General features: G+C 40.5%; 1 protein-coding gene and 2 long non-coding RNA genes across 3 annotated transcripts; 1 reads left to right on the plus strand and 2 right to left on the minus strand.

Moving 5' to 3' along the window:
• Positions 1-3,954: 3,954 nt before the first annotated feature.
• LOC139192685 (uncharacterized) lies at positions 3,955-6,952 on the minus strand. The gene is made up of 3 exons (XR_011576953.1): positions 5,935-6,952; positions 5,640-5,858; positions 3,955-5,548 (listed from the first exon to the last, which is right to left on the minus strand). It is a non-coding gene; the product is annotated as an uncharacterized lncRNA (long non-coding RNA).
• Positions 6,953-7,511: 559 nt separating this feature from the next.
• On the minus strand, positions 7,512-16,270 carry LOC139192684 (uncharacterized). Its single transcript, XR_011576952.1, has 5 exons — positions 15,622-16,270; positions 9,088-9,183; positions 8,907-9,004; positions 8,726-8,823; positions 7,512-8,532 (listed from the first exon to the last, which is right to left on the minus strand). It is a non-coding gene; the product is annotated as an uncharacterized lncRNA (long non-coding RNA).
• A 2,330-nt stretch (positions 16,271-18,600) lies between these two features.
• Positions 18,601-21,102, plus strand: LOC103403337 (stemmadenine O-acetyltransferase). Its single transcript, XM_029095944.2, has 2 exons — positions 18,601-20,138; positions 20,324-21,102. Exons 1-2 carry the CDS (start codon positions 18,821-18,823, stop codon positions 20,353-20,355), a joined length of 1,350 nt encoding a protein of 449 aa, XP_028951777.2. The 5' UTR covers positions 18,601-18,820; the 3' UTR covers positions 20,356-21,102.
• Positions 21,103-21,411: the final 309 nt, after the last annotated feature.

The raw sequence follows: 21,411 nt of genomic DNA on the forward strand, positions 1-21,411 counted from the left end.
TATATGGTCACTAAATTCACATATGAAGCTTTAAGTCATACTTTAGTTTCACATTAACAAGGCTATGTGCATTTGGTTTTTCAAAGATGATCAAACATGTACAAAACTAACAAGAGAATTAGGAATTTCACAAAACACATGTTAACTAAGTTCTTGATAATCATGATTCAAATTTGATCCAATTATATCATTGGGTCGGGAAACTAACAAAAATCTAATTCAAAACAATAAGGGAAACAAGACAATTTTTTGGATTTTTAAATTTTCCGAAATTTTAATTTTTTTAATTTTTTTTTTTTTAAAGAAAACAAAACTAATTACACAGAAACAAATGAAATTCTAGAGATTTCTACCCCCACACTTAAACTTGACATTGTCCCCAATGTCAGAAAACACTATAACGCAAATAAAAATAAAATAAAATAAATAAATAATAAGAAACAAAATAAAGCAATTAGACTGAAAACTTCCCTAATTTGCAGTAAAATCAAGCGATGACCCCCAAGCTAAAATTCTGCAATCAACTTCAAGGGTGGAAATAACCAAAAGTTCCTGCAAAGAAAAGAAGTAATTCAGTTAAGTAACGCAAGAAAATTAATTAAAAAAAATTGCAAACGAAAAATTGAAAATTACGATAAAAGATAATGAATAAAACTAATAAGTAATCATTGGTCGTGCTTGTTGACTTTCCACAGCTTTCCTCTTGAACAGGGTGACACTTAGCTTTTCACTTGCAAGTGATGATTTTATGCTATTGTACTACAAGGCTTTGCTCTTTGGGAATGTTGCAGTTCCTTATTTGTTCTCCAAGCAGATGTGGCAGCTTCTCTAGTTCTTCATCTCAGACTCCTTCTGCTGGGATGATTGTGCAAGCTGCATTCTTCTCTGCTTGTTTCCTCTGCATGGCGGGCAGGCACGAGGTAGAGGTATTGGTCTGTTTCTTTCTTCAATCTTTCCAAGTGCCCACCTCTTGCTCTCTTTCTCCTCGTCCTTAGTTGAGGATGAATCAGCACATTGTCTCCACATGCTTCGAGGTATCATCTTCACTTCCCTTATAAGTGAGAAACAAAGCGAAAGCACAAGATGATGAGTACTCGAGAGCAGGTGCTGGCTGGAGAAAGGACAGGGAGAAAGCATGATATGAGATACTCTTGCTTTCAACCTTCATGATATGAAATACTTTTGCTTTGAATGGGTTGTTCGCAGGAGTATCCCAAGGAATGAGGAATACAGAGTGACTCGAGAGGGTTCTTTGGGAATGCATTTTCGGAGATGAAGAAGTGTTGAGAGGGTGTGCTGAGAGAGTGTGCTTTTGCTGTGGAAGGCGAAGGTAGAAACTTATAGGACTTGTCTTCACAACCGGAACTGTTCTCTCACTCATTGTCGGCAGCCGGTAGATGGATTAATAGTACAAATTACGCGCTTTCTGACAAAGCTGCCCGTAATTTCCGCAAAGCAGATTCCTCATTGATATCTGGAATCGGCGCTTCGAGCTCTGAGCATCGTCGATTGTAGAGGTAGCATGTGACACGTGCGGATAAATCTGGAAAAGAAGATTTGCCCGTGGGTTGAAGCCCAGCTTTTGAGAAAGCTAGCGTGTCTTTGACTATTGAATTTCCCTCTTCGATTTCTGAATTGGTGCTTCGACAAACTGCCCGAGAATTTCGCAAAGCAATTTTGCGTGTGACAAGTGACGACACGTCTGGACAAATTGATCTTTTGAAATCCGGGGTTCGGCTCGTGGTTTCTGAGCAAGCCCAGCCTTTAAGAAATGAAACGCCTCTTTTGAGAAAAGAATCCGGCTTTTGAGAAAGGAGCCCCGACTCTTCGATTTGCGAGAGGACGCTTCTCTGAGGAGCGCCTCTTTGATTTCTTCTTTTTATAGAGGCGTTAATTTTGTTCCACAACACACTTGAACACCCTCCTGTAAACACTCCCTTCTTGCACTTGTTTAATCTTGATCATTCCGACTCTCTTCTTTCTTCACCACCTCTGAAAAATGTCTGGCCCTTCCGATCGTCGTTTTGACTTGAACATTGGTGAAGAGGCAGCTCCGCCTTCACCAGACAACATATGGCGGCCATCCTTCATATCACCTACCGGTCCCCTTACCGTGGGGGATTCGGTGATGAAAAATGATATGACAGCTGCGGTGGTGGCCCGGAACCTTGTCACCCCCAGAGATAACAGACTGCTCGCTAGGCGGTCTGATGAATTGGCGGTTAAGGAGTCTCTGGCACTTAGCGTGCAGTGCGCCGGTTCCGTATCCAACATGGCCCAACGCCTATTTGCTCGAACCCGTCACGTTGAATCGTTGGTGGCTGAAATACAGAGTCTCAAAGAGGAGATTAGAGGACTCAAACATGAAAATAAACAATTGCACAAGCTTGCACACAATTATGCCACAACCATGAAGAGGAAGATTGACCAGATGCAGGACACCGATGGTCAAATTTTACTTGATCATCGGAGGTTTGTGGGTTTGTTCCAACAACATCTGCCTTCGTCTTCTGGAGCGGCACCGCGTAGTGAAGCTCCAACTGATCAACCTCTGCCGCCTCCTCCTTCTGTGGCCCCACCGACTGCTGAAGCCCCGCCTACTACTGAAGCACCACCCGACCAATGAATACTATTAGTTTACATTATTGTAAAATATTTGTACTTTTTTTTTTTTATGTATTTTTTTTTTTTTTTTTTTTTGCATTAATTTTAAATTTTATCTTCTTTTTTTTTTTTTTTTTTTTTTTTTTTTAATGTGTAAATTAATGTAAAGAGACTTTGGTTAACCTTCCCCCACACTTAAACTAAATAACACAAACTCACAGAAATCAACCAATTAACACAACTAACTAAACAAAACAAAATGAAAGCAGTAAAGATAAGGGTGGAAGAATGCAAAGCTGATTGGGTTAGTGATTCCAAAGTCTCCCTTCGTTGAATGCTTGGGTTGCCTCCCAAGAAGCGCTTGATTTAACGTCTTTAGCCGGACGCATCTTTCCTTTAAATTTCCCTCGGCTCCATTTGAACCTAAAATCAAAGAAAGAAAAATAAATCAAATATCAAAAGTAAAATACACAAACACCAATATAAACATAAACAAAAACAAAAATAAAAGGATTAGCAAAGTTGCTAATCCCCGGCAACGGCGCCAAAATTTGATGTGAGAATTTCTTGACACACAAATTAAACCCTCTTTTTGACAATTGTAGTATAGATGTAAGTAGGGTATCGTTCTAGGCCGGGGATTAGGAGGGATTGCTAATCTATTCTAAATTAATTTAAAAAATATTAAACAAGACTCAATGATACAAAACTAGGCTAAAAACTCTAATAACTCGAAACACACTTAGGATGACTCAAAATAATGAAAATGATCTGATTAAACACTAAGAACTGAAATGGACGGAAATTGAATTAAAAGACTAACAATAAAGAAAACTAACTAAATAATATAATTTAATAATGGATGGGTGTTTGGTTTTGACTAGAAGTAAATTAAACTTAAATAAATTACAGAATTGACAAAAACATAAAATTAAGGTAAAATGATAAATGACGGACTAGCTAGAGGGTTCTTCTCCACACATGACACATAAGCAACCTAAATTGATTTTCAGTTGTTCTTTCAATAAATTGTAAATCTCAACGCCCCAAATTAACCGTGAACAGCACTTTTTTAATCTTCAAGTTTTCCTTAAGTTATTGAATTGGACGGGAAAACGCATACAACAATTCAAAACATTCTTCAAAAGTCCCCTACGTGAAAAGCACAATAGAGATACAATCAAAGATCATTAAACTTTGTGAAAACTATAAGCATTGACGAGGCATTCGTAACTATGAAAAGCATGATACTCTTGCCAAGAATTTACTTAACGTGATTGTGACTAGCAACCTTTACTACTTGTGAAAATAAGTTCATAACGATTAGGTGAAATTCACTTATATTCTAGCATCAAATTCATGCATGTAAATTAAGCGTGCACTCTCAACCAACATACACAAATCAGTTTTTATACGAACGGATAAGTAAATTGAAATCACAACTTATGAAATCACAACCGAAGGTAATCAATTCATATTACAAATATATTCATGGCTTTGAATTAACCTCTAACCAACATAAATTTAATTACACATTATTAAAAACAGAAATAAAATATAGATTTAGAAAGATGTAACCGAGAGAGAGTGAATTGGCGCTCCACAGGTTCTGCTCTCTATCCTCGAGGCTAATGCCTCCTCTCGGTTTCTTTTCTCCTGCACAGCAGCAAGTGCTGCTCCTCTCTGCCTCATGCGCTCTCTGCAAGCTGCCCAAAGGCAGCTCCCCCCTCCCCCAGCTCACGTTTTCTGCCTTTGTCCCTTTTTATTCCTTTTTCTGCTATCCTTCCCGCGTCAGTGCTCTCTGCTGCCCAGGGCAGCTCCTCCACCTTCCCGTGTCTTATCCAGCTCTGCCTCTTATTTTTATTTTCTTATTCTTCTTTCTCTCTGCACTGTTGTCCACTTCCTCTTCTTTTCTTCTTTTAATCCGTCAGTGTGCACTCCACCTTTCTGACCTACTCTCCTTCTTATTCTTTTCTAACCTTTCCCGTGCTCACCTGTCCTCCTGTCCCTCTTAGCTTCCTCACGTTTTCCACTATGTCCGTCTCCCCATGCTCCTTTTCATCTTTTATTCTTTTTGTCTCTCCAGCTGCCAAGCAGCTGTTTTCATTCTCTTTCAGCTGGTCTTCTATTCGCCTGCCCTCCTCCTAATTATCCTCTTTTATTTCTTATTCCATTTTGACCTTTCAAAGCTGCAAGGGCAGCTTACTCCTCTGCCTTGGATTCTTTTTTCGCTGTCCTCACGTCCCCACCTCTCGGTCCTCACTATTTTATTTCTTCTTTTATTCTTTCACTATATAGACATAGAGAGGGACAAACCTTGTTTACACCATTTGGCAATTGTAATAATAACTTGCTTATAAAATGTAAATTAGTATTATCATGTAACAATAAAGGGTAAATTTGCATAACAGATCCTATAACTACAAAAATAATGTAAATAGCTCAAAAATGTAAGGAACTAACTAAGAAAAGACGAGCGAATTCGAAGTAAAAATATATATAAATATCATCCGATCAGTGAATCGACGCCCTGCCAGGCAATTGTTGATATACCCAAAGTCCTTTGGCCGCATGGCAACCTTCAAATCCTTCCAATGGACAATGCCAACCTCTTCTTTATCTTTACCCTTGCTGCTAGAACTAGGATCACCTTTCTGCCCAATGTGCTCCCTAACTGGAGGAAAGATAGGATTGATAGTAGGAAGAGGAGGCAACAATCGCCTATCTTCCCCGGCAACTATAGCAGCAGCACATCCAATGGCCTCAGCTTCAGCTTTCTTCGAGGCAGCAACCTTGATGACTTCTTCTCGAGACTTAGTTTTAATGATTGGTCTCACTCGGTGCTTGCGAGCTTCCTTGTGAAACAGGATGTCTTCTGAAGGAATTAACATGGGCACTCTCCTTTTCTTGGTGCTAGTCTCCACTTTCTTGCCCACCTTCTCCACTGAACAAGGAAAATCAAAGTAAGGAATACCACATTATATATCTATATAAAAAAAAGGGAAGAACAAGGATCAAGTGAGGATACAACTTACTCGCTCGTCTCTGGCACTCGGAAACTAAGGGCTGGAAATCGTACAAGTGAGGATACAACTTACTCGCTCATCTCTGGCACTCGAAAACTAAGGGCTGGAAACCGTACTTTCGAAACAAGGGTCGTAGCTTACCCAAGTGTCTATCTTCTTTAGGCACCCTCAGCACTTTCTCTACATCAGCTAGCTCCTATCCGGAGAGTTTGATGGTGCCTCGTGTCACTGCATGAAGAAAAATCTTAGAAGCAAGAGAAAATCACAACAATAGCAAATAATGAGAAAATGGATACATTACAACCTACAGTCTGGAAGTGAGTAGGAACACGTCGCTCAGGCGTGACACCCTTAGCATGCTCCAAATCATTATAAAGAAAGCATCAACGTTTCTTCCATGTGCAGTACGCCTTTCTCTTATCAAAGACAACACGCTCTCTCTCACACCGACATGCACATTCGGCATAACAAGTACATGCTTTCACCGGGCGCATCTTATAACAGTAGCGCCACTGATGGAAGGAAGGCTCACCTAATCCACACTCCATCCAAATAATATAAAACCGATCAAGGTATCCCAGAAACCAGGGTTGAGTTGCCCCGGTGCATAACCAATAAAAGACAGCATCCGTTGCAACCACGGATGCAAAGGTAAATTTACCCCCAAGGTCACTAATGTCTGGGTATAGAACATAACATGACCCGTGGGCGGCTCAGAAGGCAATTCTTCACAACGCACCAAACGTATTCCTACACTATGAGGGATACTACATGATCGCCTTAGGGCCTCAAGCTGCTTTTCGCTATCTAACAAGTTATTTTCTAAATGGTCCACTGTGAACTCAGAGCGAAATATGGGTATGGCGTCACAAACAACCCTCTCACCCACTAGCATGGAGGAAGAACCAATATTGGCTAAGGTTTGACAATTGTGAGGATCAGAACGAAATATGGGTATGGCGTCACAAACAACCTCCTCACCCACTAGCATGGAGGAAGAACCAATATTGGCTAAGGTTTGACAATTGTGAGGATCATCCAACGTTTCTTTCATACCAGACTCTAACAAAGGCCATGAAGACCCTGACATGGCAGGCTCAAACCTAGAGCTAGAGCTAGGGGAGCCCTCATCACTAAGACTTCCAGACTCCGACATCTACAACAAACAGAAACAAACTCTATCACTACATGAATGATCAAAACATAAGGAAGCTCATAGGGTATGCAGAAAAGCTCAACCAGTTCATTATGTTCTTAACAAAATACATGAACACTCAAACAATTCAACAAGAATGAAAACATTCGATCTAGTGGAGAAGACTACCAACCTGAAGATGGTGCAGCAAAGCAATGCCAGAATCCCTCTCAAGTAAAAAGCACTATGTCTTTAAAAATCACTACAAGATGAGCAAATGAAGGTAAGGTAAAGAATGGAAACTTATCCTTCTTATATATAGTTCAACATGGCTATTGATATTCAAAATTCAAATTCAAACCGTGAGAAAGCCCCACATGGAAAATCTTCAAACTTCTAACACTAGGGAGTTTCAAATTTCAAATGTTTCAGTTCCCCCCTTCAAAAAAAAAAAAAAAATCCGAAGGGGGAACACAGTAGCTTCATCAATGGGATTCAACTACCAATCAAAAAAAAAAAACTTCGCACTATCTTCATCAAGATAGTGCGAAACACAATCAATTTATGGTGCCAACAAAAACTTCATCAATGGAGGACAAATATCAATCTCAAAAGCTTCGCACTATCTTCATCAAGATAATGTGAAGCAAAATCAATTTATGGTGCCAACAAAAGCTTCATCAATGGAGGACAAATATCAATCTCAAAAGCTTCGCACTATCTTCATCAAGATAATGTGAAGCAAAATCAATTTATGGTGCCAACAAAAGCTTCATCAATGGAGGACAAATATCAATCTCAAAAGCTTCGCACTATCTTCATCAAGATAGTGTGAAGCAAAATCAATTTATGGTGCCAACAAAAGCTTCACCTATAAAGCTTCAACACCAAAGCTTCACCTATAAAGCTTCAACACCAAAGCTTCACCTATAAAGCTTCAACCCCAAAGCTTCACCTATCAAGCTTCAACCTCAAAGCTTCACCTATAAAGCTTCAAACACAAAGCTTCACCTATAAAGCTTCAACACCAAAGCTTCACCTATAAAGCTTCACCTATCAAGCTTCAACCTCAAAGCTTCACCTATAAAGCTTCAAACACAAAGCTTCACCTATAAAGCTTCAACACCAAAGCTTCACCTATCAAGCTTCAACCCCAATGCTTCACCTACAATACAAAATTTCAACACCAAAACATATAAAAGCTTCGCACACTCTTCATCAAGATAGTGCGAAGCTAATTCAAGTTTTGTATCCTAAAAATAGCTTTAACTAGTCACGCTATATACCCAAGCAAAAATCTATAGTCAATAAACCTTACCTATTAAACTATTTTCCAAACACAAAACCTTGTGACAAATAAACAAATTTTGTTCACAAAACCAAGATTCCCTTGAACCTGTACAAAAACACGGGTCAACGCAAACATTTGTTTTGTTCTACACCCACAACATCCCTGTCATAAACAAACAAGCAATTATGTATATGTTTCCAAACATATTATAATAAATCAAACAACAAGCCAAAATCCCAAGTTTAACTAGAAATCCAACCCAAGCAACCTCTTTCCCTCTCTTCCTCTTCCGCCTCCTTTCATCTATCAAATTTCTGCAACCTTTGCTCTTCTCCAGTGGAGCTGAATTTTGGACACCCTATAGTTCTTGAGCAGATGAACAACTTTCAGGAAGGAATCGTTTCTGTTTGAGCAACGGAAATTAAAGTGTTGAGGCTCCAAACACGACAGTCGGATTCCCGCAAATTTAAAAGCTGCTGTGATGTTTCAAAGATTTGGAAATACTTAACCGTTAGTTCATTCTGAATTTTTGATATGTCATGAAAGAGATGATAAGGAACAACTTCGATGAAGAAAGTATGTTGATCTGAACAAGAGAAAATGGAGTTTCGAAGCTCACAACAAGTCTGACAGGTTGACAGAAAAATGATGAACAGTTACCCATCATACCTGAATTTCTGGATTTGTACTGCTCCGATGGATCTCAAATTTGGATATGTTGTAGCTGACAAGGTGAGGAACAACTTCGATGAAGAAAGTATGTTGAGCTGAACAAGAAAAAATGGAGTTTCGAAGCTCACAACAAGTCTGACAGGTTGACAGAAAAATTATGAACAGTTACTCATCATACCTGAATTTCTGGATTTTTACTGCTCCGATGGACCTCAAATTTGGATATGTTGTAGCTGACAAGGTGAGGAACAACTTCAATGAAGAAAGTATGTTGATCTGAACAAGAGAAAATGGAGTTTCGAAGCTCAAAACAAGTCTGACAGGTTTACATAAAAATGATGAACAGTTACTCATCATACCTGAATTTCTGGAGTTGTACTACTCCGATGGATCTCAAATTTGGATATGTTGTAGTTCACAAGATAAGGAACAACTTTCATGAAGACTTTTGCAATCTGAGCTATAGAGAATGGTGTTATATTGCATCGACTCAGGCTGATTAGTGGAAACGAAAAGCAATTCCACCAAAAAAAAAGCTCTCATACACCAAAGAAAAGATGAAAAAGAAGAATAACACAAAAAAGGGAGCTGGGTAGGACACAGGTACTCATCAAAAAGAGAGAAAAGCTACTAATTTCACTTGATCTTGTCTAGTCAGTAGCATGCAGCATCAAACACACAAAAATTGGAAATATTTTTAGATAAGGCATATACAAAGGTGTGACATCAAAACAAGGCTTCGTTACTTTGACAAATTAGTAACAAACAAGACACCTCATTCGGCAACTCTCCTCGCCTGAAGACTTGGGGGACTCCCACCATATGCTACTGCACCTTAATACTCGGAAGTCTCACAACCACTCAGTAACTTGGATTTTTCAAGTCTCCAACCGAGAAGTTTTCCTCACTTGGGAAATTAAGGGAACACTACCTCAAACTACATGCTTCACTCACAAAGCTTCAACAATACAAGTTTCAACAAAAGAAAAAAATTCAAAGAACTTTCTGAAGAAGGCTTTGGTGTATTTAACACAATATGTTGAAATGAAGCAAAGCTTATTTATTAATATTTCCGATAAGCCACAAATATGTACATATACATGAGTCAAAATAAACAAACAAAAGGGAGCCTTCACAAAGGTTGCTTAGGGGAAGTCTCAGCAGTCGGTAGAGCCCCAGAAAGAGAAAGCACATGAGGGTGGTTATCCGGAGCCTCAGTACTGGACAGAACCCCAGAAGGAGGAGGCATTAGAGGTTGATCATTTGGAGCTTCATTATGCGGTACAGTCCCAGAAGACGAATGCAATAAATGCCTTTGGAACAAACCCACAAACCTTTTATGATCAAGTAAAGCCTGACTATCAGATTCTTGCATCTGGTCAAGTTTCCTCTTCATGTTTGTAGCATAGTCATGCGCGAGCATGTGCAACTGTTTATTCTCATGCTTGAGCCCTCTAATCTCCTGTTTGAGACTTATCACTTCAGCAGCCAATGATTCAACTTGGCGGGTTCTAGCAAATAGGCGTTGGGCCATATTAGACACAGAAGTTGCACACTGAACACTAAGAGCCAGAGAATCCTTAACAGCCAACTCATCAGACCGTTTGGAAAGTAGTCTGTTATCTCTGGGAGTGAGAAGGTTCCTGGCCACCACCGCAACGGTCATATCATTCTTCATCACAGAATCCCCAACGGTAAGAGGACCAGTAGAGAATATGAAGGATGGGCGCCATATGTTGTCTGGAGAAAACGTGGCTGCCTCTTCTCCAAAGTTTAAGTCAAAACGACGGTCAGACATTTTCAAAGGTGTTGAAGAGAGAAGAGGTCAGACAAATCAAGATCTTATAAGTGCAAGAAGGGAGCTTCTACTGGTGGAGATTCAAGTGTGATGTGGAACTTAATGCCAGCCTCTATAAAAATCTGCACTCGACGAAGCTTCAGAAATCGAAGAGGCGTTTGCTTTCTCAAAAGCTGGGCTGCTCAGAGACCACGAGGGCTGATCTCAATAATCGAAGAGACGCTTCATTTCTCAAAAGCTGGGTTGCTCAGAGACCACAAGGGCCGATCTCAAAAATCGAAGAGGCGCTTCCTTTCTCAAAAGCTGGGCTACTCAGAGATCACGAGGGCCGATCTCAGAAATCGAAGAAGCACCTGCTTTTTCAGCCTCGTCAGCACCTATCACATGCACACTCAGCTTTGCGGAAATTACGGGCAATCTGTCGAAGATTTCTGGTGAAGTAAAAAGCACGCGAATCTTGCTGTTCAATCACCACTCTCCACATGCACCATCAACTCCTCGGGTACCGCATATAACTTTGTCAAATATCTCTGACAAAGTTTAGGCGCGAGAATTTCGAAGTTCCAGCTACCCTACTATTACCCATAAGGGTAAAGGAACATCACCACTACTTGACAACTGGAAAGTCCCTATGTGTGTCGACCTCCGTGTTCCGTGGCAAGACAGGCTGGCAAGAACATCCAACCTTTACTCACATTCGAGAAAAGACTCCCAACATAATTACTTTCTCAAAAACCGAAGCGGCACCGCTTTCCAAATCTCGAGAACCAGATCCCCGACGAGATTGCTTGTTCGAAAACCGAAGAGGCACAGCTCTCAGAACTTCGAGAGCCAGATTTCCTTAGATAAAACTTGTCTGTAATCTTCACACGCAACATCAACTTTCCAGATACCACATACCACTTTTTCAAAGTGCTATGACAAAGTTAAAACACGTGAAGCTGGCAGCTCCCACTACATTGTTGTGACCAAGAAGGGTAAAGGAATAGCATTACTACTTGCTATTGGGAAATCCCTATATTCGTCGACCTCCCTCCTCCACGAACATGCAAACCTGCAAAAATGCTCAACCCTTTCTCGCATTCGAGAAGGCACCCTCAACATAACCTCTCGAAATACTCAGTTTTATTTCCCCCCGATAATACCTCAGCAAATAAGCCACGCCAAGAACAAAAGTATCTCATAATATTAGGGTCGAAAGTAAGAGTATCCCATATCATGCTTTCTCCATGTCCTTGTCTTTGTCCTTGTCCACACCTGCAGGACAAGGAGAAAGAGAGCAGTCAGTCGGAACCTGAAATCAAACCTCCAATCTGGAACTGACTGCCTGAGACCTTTGCCTGGTTGCTTACTTAGCATTGCTCTCGAGTACTCATCCTCAACTGCTGTCAAGGTCATGAATTCCACCGGCAAATACCTCATGACAGTTGATCAGATATTGGCTCTTTACACTGAAGCTGCCAAGCGTGGATGAGTCACTATGAAGGAATGTTCTGAAGGACCATTTAAATGCAAAGGTTGCACACCACTTCTGCCATGCAAAAGATTGAAGCAGAAGGTTCAATGGTGAGCTGAAACAGATCACTACAGCACGACACCTTTCCATACCACATTCATTATTCTGTCAACAGCAAAAGTATCCCATATCATCAAGGTCGAACGTACTCTAGATTTGATGGACTTGTTTTGACCCTCAAATTCTTGAGTCGGCTTTATACTCTGGAGGGAACCAGAAAACCCTCCAGCCTAGTTCAAGAATAAGCCTATGGAAAGTTACTTCTTCAAAAGCAAAAGTATTTCATATCATCTCTTCTCCATTTGCTTCTCCTTATCCTTGGTGCTATTTACGACACAAGGAGAAGGAGAACAATCAACAGGAAGCCGAGGTCGAACCTCCGATCCAGGTTGCTTGCTTGGAAGTCTGATTGCTTACCTTGTCTGTTACCTCCTTCGATAAATCTCTTAGCTCGGCGACTTGGGGGACTTCTACTATAGGGTTTGTATTGCACTTGACCAAGCCCGAAACTACAAGTAAGCTTCAAATGAAATTGATACATTACCTTGTGCATCTTCATCGGTTAAAGATATCACCCCTGGATGGAGGAAAAGTACTTCCAGAGAAGATGCCACATATACATATGAGACAGATAAGGCACGTGAAAATGATATCACACTTCGGTACTTAGAAGTTTCGTGATTACTCAGTGGCTTGGATCTTGCAAGTCCCCAACAGAGGAGCTTCCCTCACTCGGGAACTTAGGGGAGCACTGTTTGTACCATACTTGACCAATCCTGAAACTACTGAGCACCGGTCAACGTTATACCATCAATGACCCAGAAGAGCTTCCCTTCAACTAGGAGGCCAATTACAATGCGACACGTGTCGACATCAAAAGCCAATCACAGCGCGACACGTGTCAACATCAGAAGCTAATCACAACACGACACGTGTCAATGTCAGAACAAAACTAGAAACTCTTTTCTATAAATAGGGATCATTCTCCCACAATAATCTCTAATGTCATTTTGTACTAAACTATTCACTAGAACTCACAAAAGGAGAGCTTGAACCTTTGTATTTGTGTAAACCCTTCACAATCAATGAGAACTCCTCTACTCCGTGGACGTAGCCAGTCTGGGTGAACCACGTACATCTTGTGTTTGCTTCCCTGTCCCTATTCATTTACATACTTATCTTTACTAGTGATCGAAGCAACCAAGCGAAGGTCACAAACCTGACACTTTCTGTTGTACCAAAGTCCTCGCTGATTTTGTGCATCAACAAGATACATGCGGGCACTCCAATGTTTGATAAAATGCCCCAATGGTACTTGCCTGCTTGGTTGTCATGTTAGCATAAAATTCGTATAACAACCATGATAAATTTTCAACAGAGAAATGAATTGGAGAATTACTAATTAATGGGTAGGGTCATTGTCTGCTTCTTGTTTGGATTTGGTTTTAGTGTTTTGTGCCATTTGATTCTTTTGATTTGTGATTATTAGGGCTGGACGTTGAGAAGAAAAAAAAAACCGACTGAACCGTTTGAACCGTATCGACGGATTGGTTTGGTTTAATTTTTTTATTTTATTTTAAATTTTCGATAATTAAACTGTACCGCACCGATCATAATCGATCCTGCAAGCGATTCCCAGAATTTTCAAACCGAGGTTAACCGAACCGCACCGATCATAAGAGCCAATTTCCCTTGCCTTTGCTCACACTCCTGCGTGGTCGAAACCCAGCGTTGTTCTTGCCGTCTCTTCAGTTGATCAACATCCTTCTTTGTTTAACAGGTAATAATCAAAAGAGAGAAAAATAGGAATTTTACCTGGAGAGAGTGATGGAGGAACTTGAGTGTGAGAAAGAAAGATAAAGCAGAGGAAGAGAAAAAGAGAGAGTTCTGAAACTTGAGGAAAAGAACAAAGTTAATAAAAATTTTGAAAAGGGTGATGGATGGAAGGGAGGCTGGAGAGAACCCGTGAGTTCTAGAGGGTTGGAGTGGCTTTTGTTGAATTTTGGCCAAATTTGTGGCCCTTGTTTTTTGGTTGCCTGCATTCAGCTGAGGGAAGAGAAAGGTTGGTGTGTTGTTTTTTTTAACTTTTTTGTATGCTTTTGGCTGAATGGAGTGAGTGATGCATTTTGTTTTAAAAAGGCAGTTGCTATTTTTGGGAGTGGGTGAGAGCGTTTAGCTCTCCCATGAAGCAGAGAAGAGAGAGAGAGAGCAGCAGCCCCCGGGGTTGGGCACGGGCCGGGTCGGGTCCAAAATTGAAGGAATCGGACCGGACCTTTTTGTAAATAAAAAGGGACAAGGCGGGGTAGGTTTTGGATTTTTCAAAATGGGACCCGGTCCTTTTGAAACGGGCTAGTTCCTACGGGTCCCCACGAGTCCAAATCTTCACTCACCCCAGCGAGTACGACGACTTTAGAGCAAGTCCACCCCTAAGGACTTTGTGCCAGCACCTAGCGCATTTATCCACTCAAGTGAACAGTAATAGACTCCATTGAACAGTAATAGGCCAAAGCATCTCCACCCCTAACAAAAAATAGCCTAGTCCATTTATTAAAATATTATTTTTTTAATTATAAAATAATAATTTTATTTTTAATTTCTGAATTTATAAAAAATAAAATAATAATAATAATAATAATATCTAAAATTTATTAAAAAGTTTCTGTATTTTTTAAAAGTGAATTCTTAATTTATTGGGGGAAAAAGCGTGGACCGTTGATCTGTGATCGGACGGTCCAGTTTAAAAGTGAAATTCAATTTTTTTTTACCGTTGAAAATCCAACGGTCTAGAATAACTAGCCGTTGGAAATCCAACGGCTGCAAGTGGGCCACGTCGCCAAGCCCGGGTTGTGGTCTGAGTGCGCCTGCGCGCGGGCCCCGCAGCCTGATTTCTTGTCTTCTACTCGCTCCCACGCGAGCGTGAAGGCCACGCGCCAGTGCAAAAAAACAAACAGGCCAGTCCCTTGGTCAGTCAAAAATGGGCTGAGCTAGAGACTGGCATGGGCTGGGTGCCAGTCAACTGGGTCGGCTGGAGCAAATTCACTGGGTCCTGGCCTATTTTTTCGGCTGGGTGCTGGGCAAAAAGTCATCCAGTGGACTTGCTCTTAAGGCGGTGGAGGTCAGATATGGAAGAGGGGAAAACGCCGGACACAGCTGCACAGATTGACAGCAAGGATAAAAGCTAACAAAATTTGAATCCCCACATCACAACCCACAAATCCTAGGAAGTTCTAGTCAGATTAACCATTCCTAAAGAACCCAGATTTCAACCTCACAACCTGTCCCCACTTAGATTGACTCAATTCACCATAGAGAATGTGGTGGTCGATGATTTTACCACTCAATTAGACAAATCCGTCTCAGTTTTCTCAACAATCCATCATAAAAAATAAAAATTATCCAATGAATTACAGAAACAAAACAGAATCAATACAAGATCAAACATTTAGCTATTCATCTGATTAAATTGGAAAATAAAATTAAAAAACAAAACCACCTAACTCAAATTCATCAACGAAAATGCATAGCTCAATCCGAACATACCCAATCACAATTTTGAAATAAGAAGAAATATGAACATACCCAACGGAAGCCTCATGTTGCTCAAGGGAAACTTGGCAGCGCCCTAGCCGAAAACAGTCGAACCCTTATCGTTGCTCTTACCCCTGCGAGCGATCTGCGGCTGCTGTTGCCGTTCCTTGTTCCTGTAAAGCCAATGCTTCTCAGTGTCGCCCTCTTCGACGACGGTGGACTTGGACTGATTGGCCGCCTGCTGCTTGCAGTCTTGACTTCTGCTAGACAATTCCGATAAGATAGAGGACCTAGAAGGCTGGGATGATTACAGAGTAAAACAGATATGATTAAAATTTTGAATAAAAATTGAAAAAATATGATAAATCAAGATATCCGTGAGGTGGTGGTCGAAGTTGAGAGGATGGGAAGGTGGTGGTCGAAGACTCAGAGTCAACTTCTGAGAAGCTGCGGGATCTCAACTATCGCGATTCGAGTGGGAAGAGTCAGTCTGGACTCTTGGAGAGAGAGATCGTGAGGAAGGAAAGTGAGAATCGACGATTGTGATACTAGAGGGAAGGCTAAGGAGAGAAGATTCATCATTCAGTCTGGGAGTCATTCTTTGTGAAAGTGAACGGTATCTGTGTGTGTGAGATTTAAACAACATAGATGTAATCTCCACCAAAAGACACTAGGTACGGTTCGGGTCGGGGGCCTGTGTCTTCAGGAATTAGGAACCTGCCCCACCCCGTTGTGATATAAAAAAATATAGACCCACCCGAACCTGTCCCGAACTGCTAGTACCTGCCCCTACTCGCTAGTTCAGGACCTGTTTGCCCACCCCTAACCCCCCAGCATCATCCATAAACCAAAAACCAATTCAAACCAACTAGCTATTATAGGATAACCGACCTAATCGGTTTTAGACTCAGCTTGATCGATTTTGGTTTGCAATTTTAGCCAAACCGCTAGATCGGTTTTGGCCCAACCCAAACCAACCCACGCCCATCCCTAGTGATTATTATTATTATTTATACACAAAAATATTTTAAGAAGAAGGATTGAATTATGCCACATAATAAATAAGTCACTAATTAAATATCAAACTTAACACAAGTATAATTTGTACTCGCCAGCAGTGGCAAAGCTACAAAGGGGTAAGGAGGGGCGGCCGCCCCTCCACTCATCGTAAATCGCCACTGAAAGTGAGAATTCCACCCCTCTACTCTACTGGAATCTTGGTTAGTTCTAGTTTTGGCGTTGCGCTGCACTGCAGCGATGTAGTTGCTATGTTTCTCTTCTTTTTTTCAAAACACCCGGGCCAAAACTATGCCATTTTGGGCATGGGATGGAAAACTAAATAAATGAAACGCTCGTTTTGTTTTGAAGCCTGATATTAGATCTCCACCGTTGAGCCTCTCTCTAGTCCTTGCTCTGCTCTATCTCCCTTTCACTCGATTTCTTTATTGAATTCAAAGGCTCGAAATAACCACCTCACCCATCATATGATCATCTACTTCGTCTCAATCAGACCAAATTAAGTTGTAGGATGTACGATTGAAAAATAAATTATTTTCTAGCTAGATTTAGAGATTTTATTGGGTTCTTAAATCTTGAACTCTGTTATGTTCTAATTACAAATCTTCTGTTGAATTGGATTTGTTCCTAAGTTCAAATATTGTTCTTGTTTTTATTTTGGTTAAATTTATGGAATTGAATCTGTTGAAAAATAAGAACCAAATGTGTCTAAGAGAATGAAGCGATTTGGTCAATACCCACTAGTTGATAGTTCTGGTTTTCTGTGGCAGATACGAAAGATAAGAAATATAGTTTTGGTTTTATTGCTTCACTGACTTACATATGAAACATATTTCTTTTCATTTAACGTTATAATTGGTGGTTGAGACTCAAGCTTGGTATCAAACAGTTGGTTTTATTTATCTCAAGGCCTCATACATCTATGAAACTCATTCAGCTCTTGGTTGATAGAGAATGCATTTTGCAGAGTTATCCTTGACGATTGATTATTTGAAACATAGAAAATCTTTTCAATCTTTAGAAAAGGTCATATGGAGATGATTTTCTAATTTCTGCTCACATTTCAGGAAAACTTTAACATTCGAGGGTCTTGAAGATGACATCTTAAGGGACGGAGACGCCCATACCCTTTTGGCATAAGTCACTAACTTAAGTTAGCGTCGAATGATGCAAGTATGGTTCATTGTGTTTCATGTGTTTATTATTCAAATGTATTCATGTGTTTTATTCAAGTCTTGGTTAGTAGCAAACCAAAACTATCTTTTAGCTGGAATGCCTTTCTCCATTTGGTCAATACTATCTAGTCAGTAAAGCCTGTTGAGAATAACAGTTCTGGTTTTCTGTGGCAATCAAATGCAAAAGATGATTTGTTTTGGTTTTGTTGTGTGTTTCTTGTGCCTCTTATTGTAAAGAACATTTTCTTTTTACTTAAGTTTTTATTGGGACCTCTTAACCTTCTAAATTTCGCCCTTCCCCTCGACAATTCCTGGCTTCGCCACTGCTCGTCAGAACATGTGATTGATGTTGAGGGAAAGAGATCCTCTCCAGATATCTTCCACCAAGGCCACCGGATCAAGTGATCCGGACCCTTGAAATTTGATCCAACTGCTAAAGTTATTATAACTATTAAAGAAGGCCCTTGTTTTTAGCCGTTGAATCAAATTTCAAGAGTCCAAATCACTTAATCCGGTGACCATAGTGAAAAAGATCTGAAGATGATCTCTTTCCGATATTGAGCCAGTTTCCCAATAATTCATATGGACCCAATGGCTTTTGGGATTCTTGTCTTTTAGGCAAATATTAAGTTGGGTTATCGAGAAAGTGGTCCAGTTACAGTTTCCCTAATAATTCATATGGACGCAATAGCTTTTGGGATTCTTGTCTTTTAGGCAAAGATTAAGTTGGGTTATCGAGAAAGTGGTCCAGCTACAGTTTTCCCAATAATTCATATGTATAGGATCATAAAATGATCTGTTAAAAACGATTATGAGATGAAAGTTCGGAGGAAAAATAGTAAGGGAATATTTGAAAAAAGATTTTAAGAAAAGATATAAAATACTTGAAGTTAGCGGAAGACATTGTACAAAACAGTGACATTCTAGATTCATACAATCAATGTCACTTAATGAAATAATGGAATAAAACTTAGTTGTTGTTATAGGATCATAAAATGCAGGAGATATATTGCCATACATTTCTAATGTCAATTCAATTGTCAGTAGGTGAGAAATAAATGAGAATGGAGATTGAAGTTGAAGTAATTTCCAAAGAGATCATCAAACCATCTTCTCCAACCCCAAACCGTCTCCACCATCACCAGCTCTCGTTTCTCGATCAATTAGCTCCCCATGCATACATGCAATTTATCTACTTTTACAGCTCCGACGGCGACGGCACCAAAACCGTCACTCAAATATCAAACATCCTCAAGACTTCTTTGTCCAAAGTCTTAACCCATTACTACCCGTTAGCCGGCCGAGTCAAACACAATCTCGTTGTTCACTGCAGTGACCAAGGCGTCCCATTCTTTGAAGCCAAGGTTAAATCCCAACTCCTTTCCGATGTGATCGCCAACCCTCTTCTCTCTGAGTCTGACCTGAGCAAATTCTTGTCCTTCAAGACATCTGAAGCTACTGAAATACCCCTCGGTGTTCAACTCAGCATGTTTGATTGTGGAGGATTTGCAATTGGCGTTTGTATGTCGCACAGGATCGCTGATGCGTTGTCATATTTTATATTCGTCAACAATTGGGCAGCTATTGCTAAGAATTGTAGCAATATTTTCGTTGCTCCAGATTTTTCTGCAGCCGCAGTTTTTCCACCAAGAAATATGGAAGGGTATTTAGGGGTTTCTATAATCACCAACAGGAAAGCAATCATAACCAAGAGGTTTGTGTTTGATGGGGCAAAGGTTGAGGCTTTAAGATCGAGATACCAAGAAAGCATGGAGTTTTCAAAAACTCATAAACGCCCTTCAAGAGTTGAGGCCTTATCAGCTTTCTTGTGGAACATCTTTCTGTCATCAAGGCCTAGAGAACCACCTGAAACTACGCAAACTTTGTACACAGCTGTTTGCATTATGGATCTGCGGCCAAGATTTGATCCACCAGTGTCTCAATATGCTTTTGGGAATTATTACAGGGCTGCCACTGCAACTCCAACGTCGGTTAATGGGGAGGAGCGCCATCGCCTTGTGAGGCAGGTAATGGAGGAAATTGAGAAAATTGACAATAGTTACATTAGGAGATTTCAAGAGGGATATCAAGAACATTTGGATTTCATGAGGAAAAGAATGGAGAGGGCCGTAATAGGAGAGCTCGTGACGTTATCCTTTTCGAGTTTGTGTAGGTTTCCTATGTATGAGGCTGATTTTGGTTGGGGGAAGCCTGCATGGGTGAGCCAGGCTGCCACGGGCATCTCTAATCAGATAGTTTTCATGGACACCAAAAATGGTGATGGAATCGAGTCATATTTTAGCTTGATGGAGGAAGACATGGCCAAGTTTGAACTTGACGGAGAGTTCATCTCGTTGCTGAAGTCCCCAATTGGTGGTAATGTAAAGAAAAATTCACTTTCACGTCTGTAGGTTGAATGAGTAACTATATCCTTTGCAGTTTGATTATCTTATTAGTGCTCGTGTTTCCTGATCAGATCCAATAAAATTAACAATTCATATCAAAAGAACTGAAAATATATGTGCAACGTCATCACTGGTGATGTCTATTTTGTTATACAGTTCCCCTAATTGTTGTAGCCACTCAATCATGAGTGCTGGCCATTCTTCTGCCCTCAATCTTTTGGCATACGTCTCCAAGAATTGGTTCTTCCCCTCCCTCATTTTGGCCACAATGTCATATAACTCCAAGACATGATCATTGTCCTCGTGATCGTTGGATGCTGCAGTGAAGAACCAAGTCATGTTAGCTACACAGCTTTCGGGAAATGGAGGTGTTAGCCCCGCTCAGAGGGCCACTATCTGGAGCAGATAAGTTGTAAAAGGCACCGGCCCATTTGACATTTACGAAATAGTAGTAGTAGCAGTGTCAGTACGTGATTTAATTAAGGTGGATATGGCACATTTGAAAATGAGTGCATTAACAACTTCAGTGCAGGTAGGGTTGTGCACTTTGTGGGCAACCATGGCTTTGAGGGCAGCAATTTTTGAGGCATCAAATACAAATCTCTTAGTGGCAGAGACACTCTCATATTTTGGTGCATCTTCATATTGGATTCTGGGCAGGTCACCTGTGGGAAATGTAGATGCTGCATCGAACTCAGGACGCAATTGATCACCATCCGCATAGGCTATGGCAGCCCAACTTACAAATTTGATCAAGGTGGTTGCACCTGTTCATGTGTAATAAATTAGTACTAGGACTTGTGTAAAAGTAAAGAAGTAGCAAATAAGTGGAACTTTGGAACTGGTTAAGGAGATATTTTGTGTGTGAATGTAATATAGTCACATGGTATTATTAATTCACTTAAATAAGGATTAAAAACCCATTTTCTCCCATACATGATAAGTTTGGACGTTATCCAGTTTCCCAGACATTTGGTTTGAAAGAAGCATATAAGAGCAGCTCTTGGTCACACTCAAATACTTCATGTCTTCTAATGTCAATCTCACCCAATACTCTTCCATCACCATCTTCTGCGTCAACCAAAATCACCATGTTATTGCATGTGGGAACTGCTGAGCTCACCCACATTGGCTTCCCCCACCCAAAATCTGCAGCGTCTTACAATTCAAACCTACACCAACCAAGTGTACACATAAAAGTCCATGTCATCACTACTTAACAACCCTATGGCCACCATCTGCGG

This window comes from Malus domestica, chromosome 16, assembly GCF_042453785.1.
Source record: "Malus domestica chromosome 16, GDT2T_hap1".
Taxonomy (NCBI): Eukaryota; Viridiplantae; Streptophyta; class Magnoliopsida; order Rosales; family Rosaceae; genus Malus; species Malus domestica.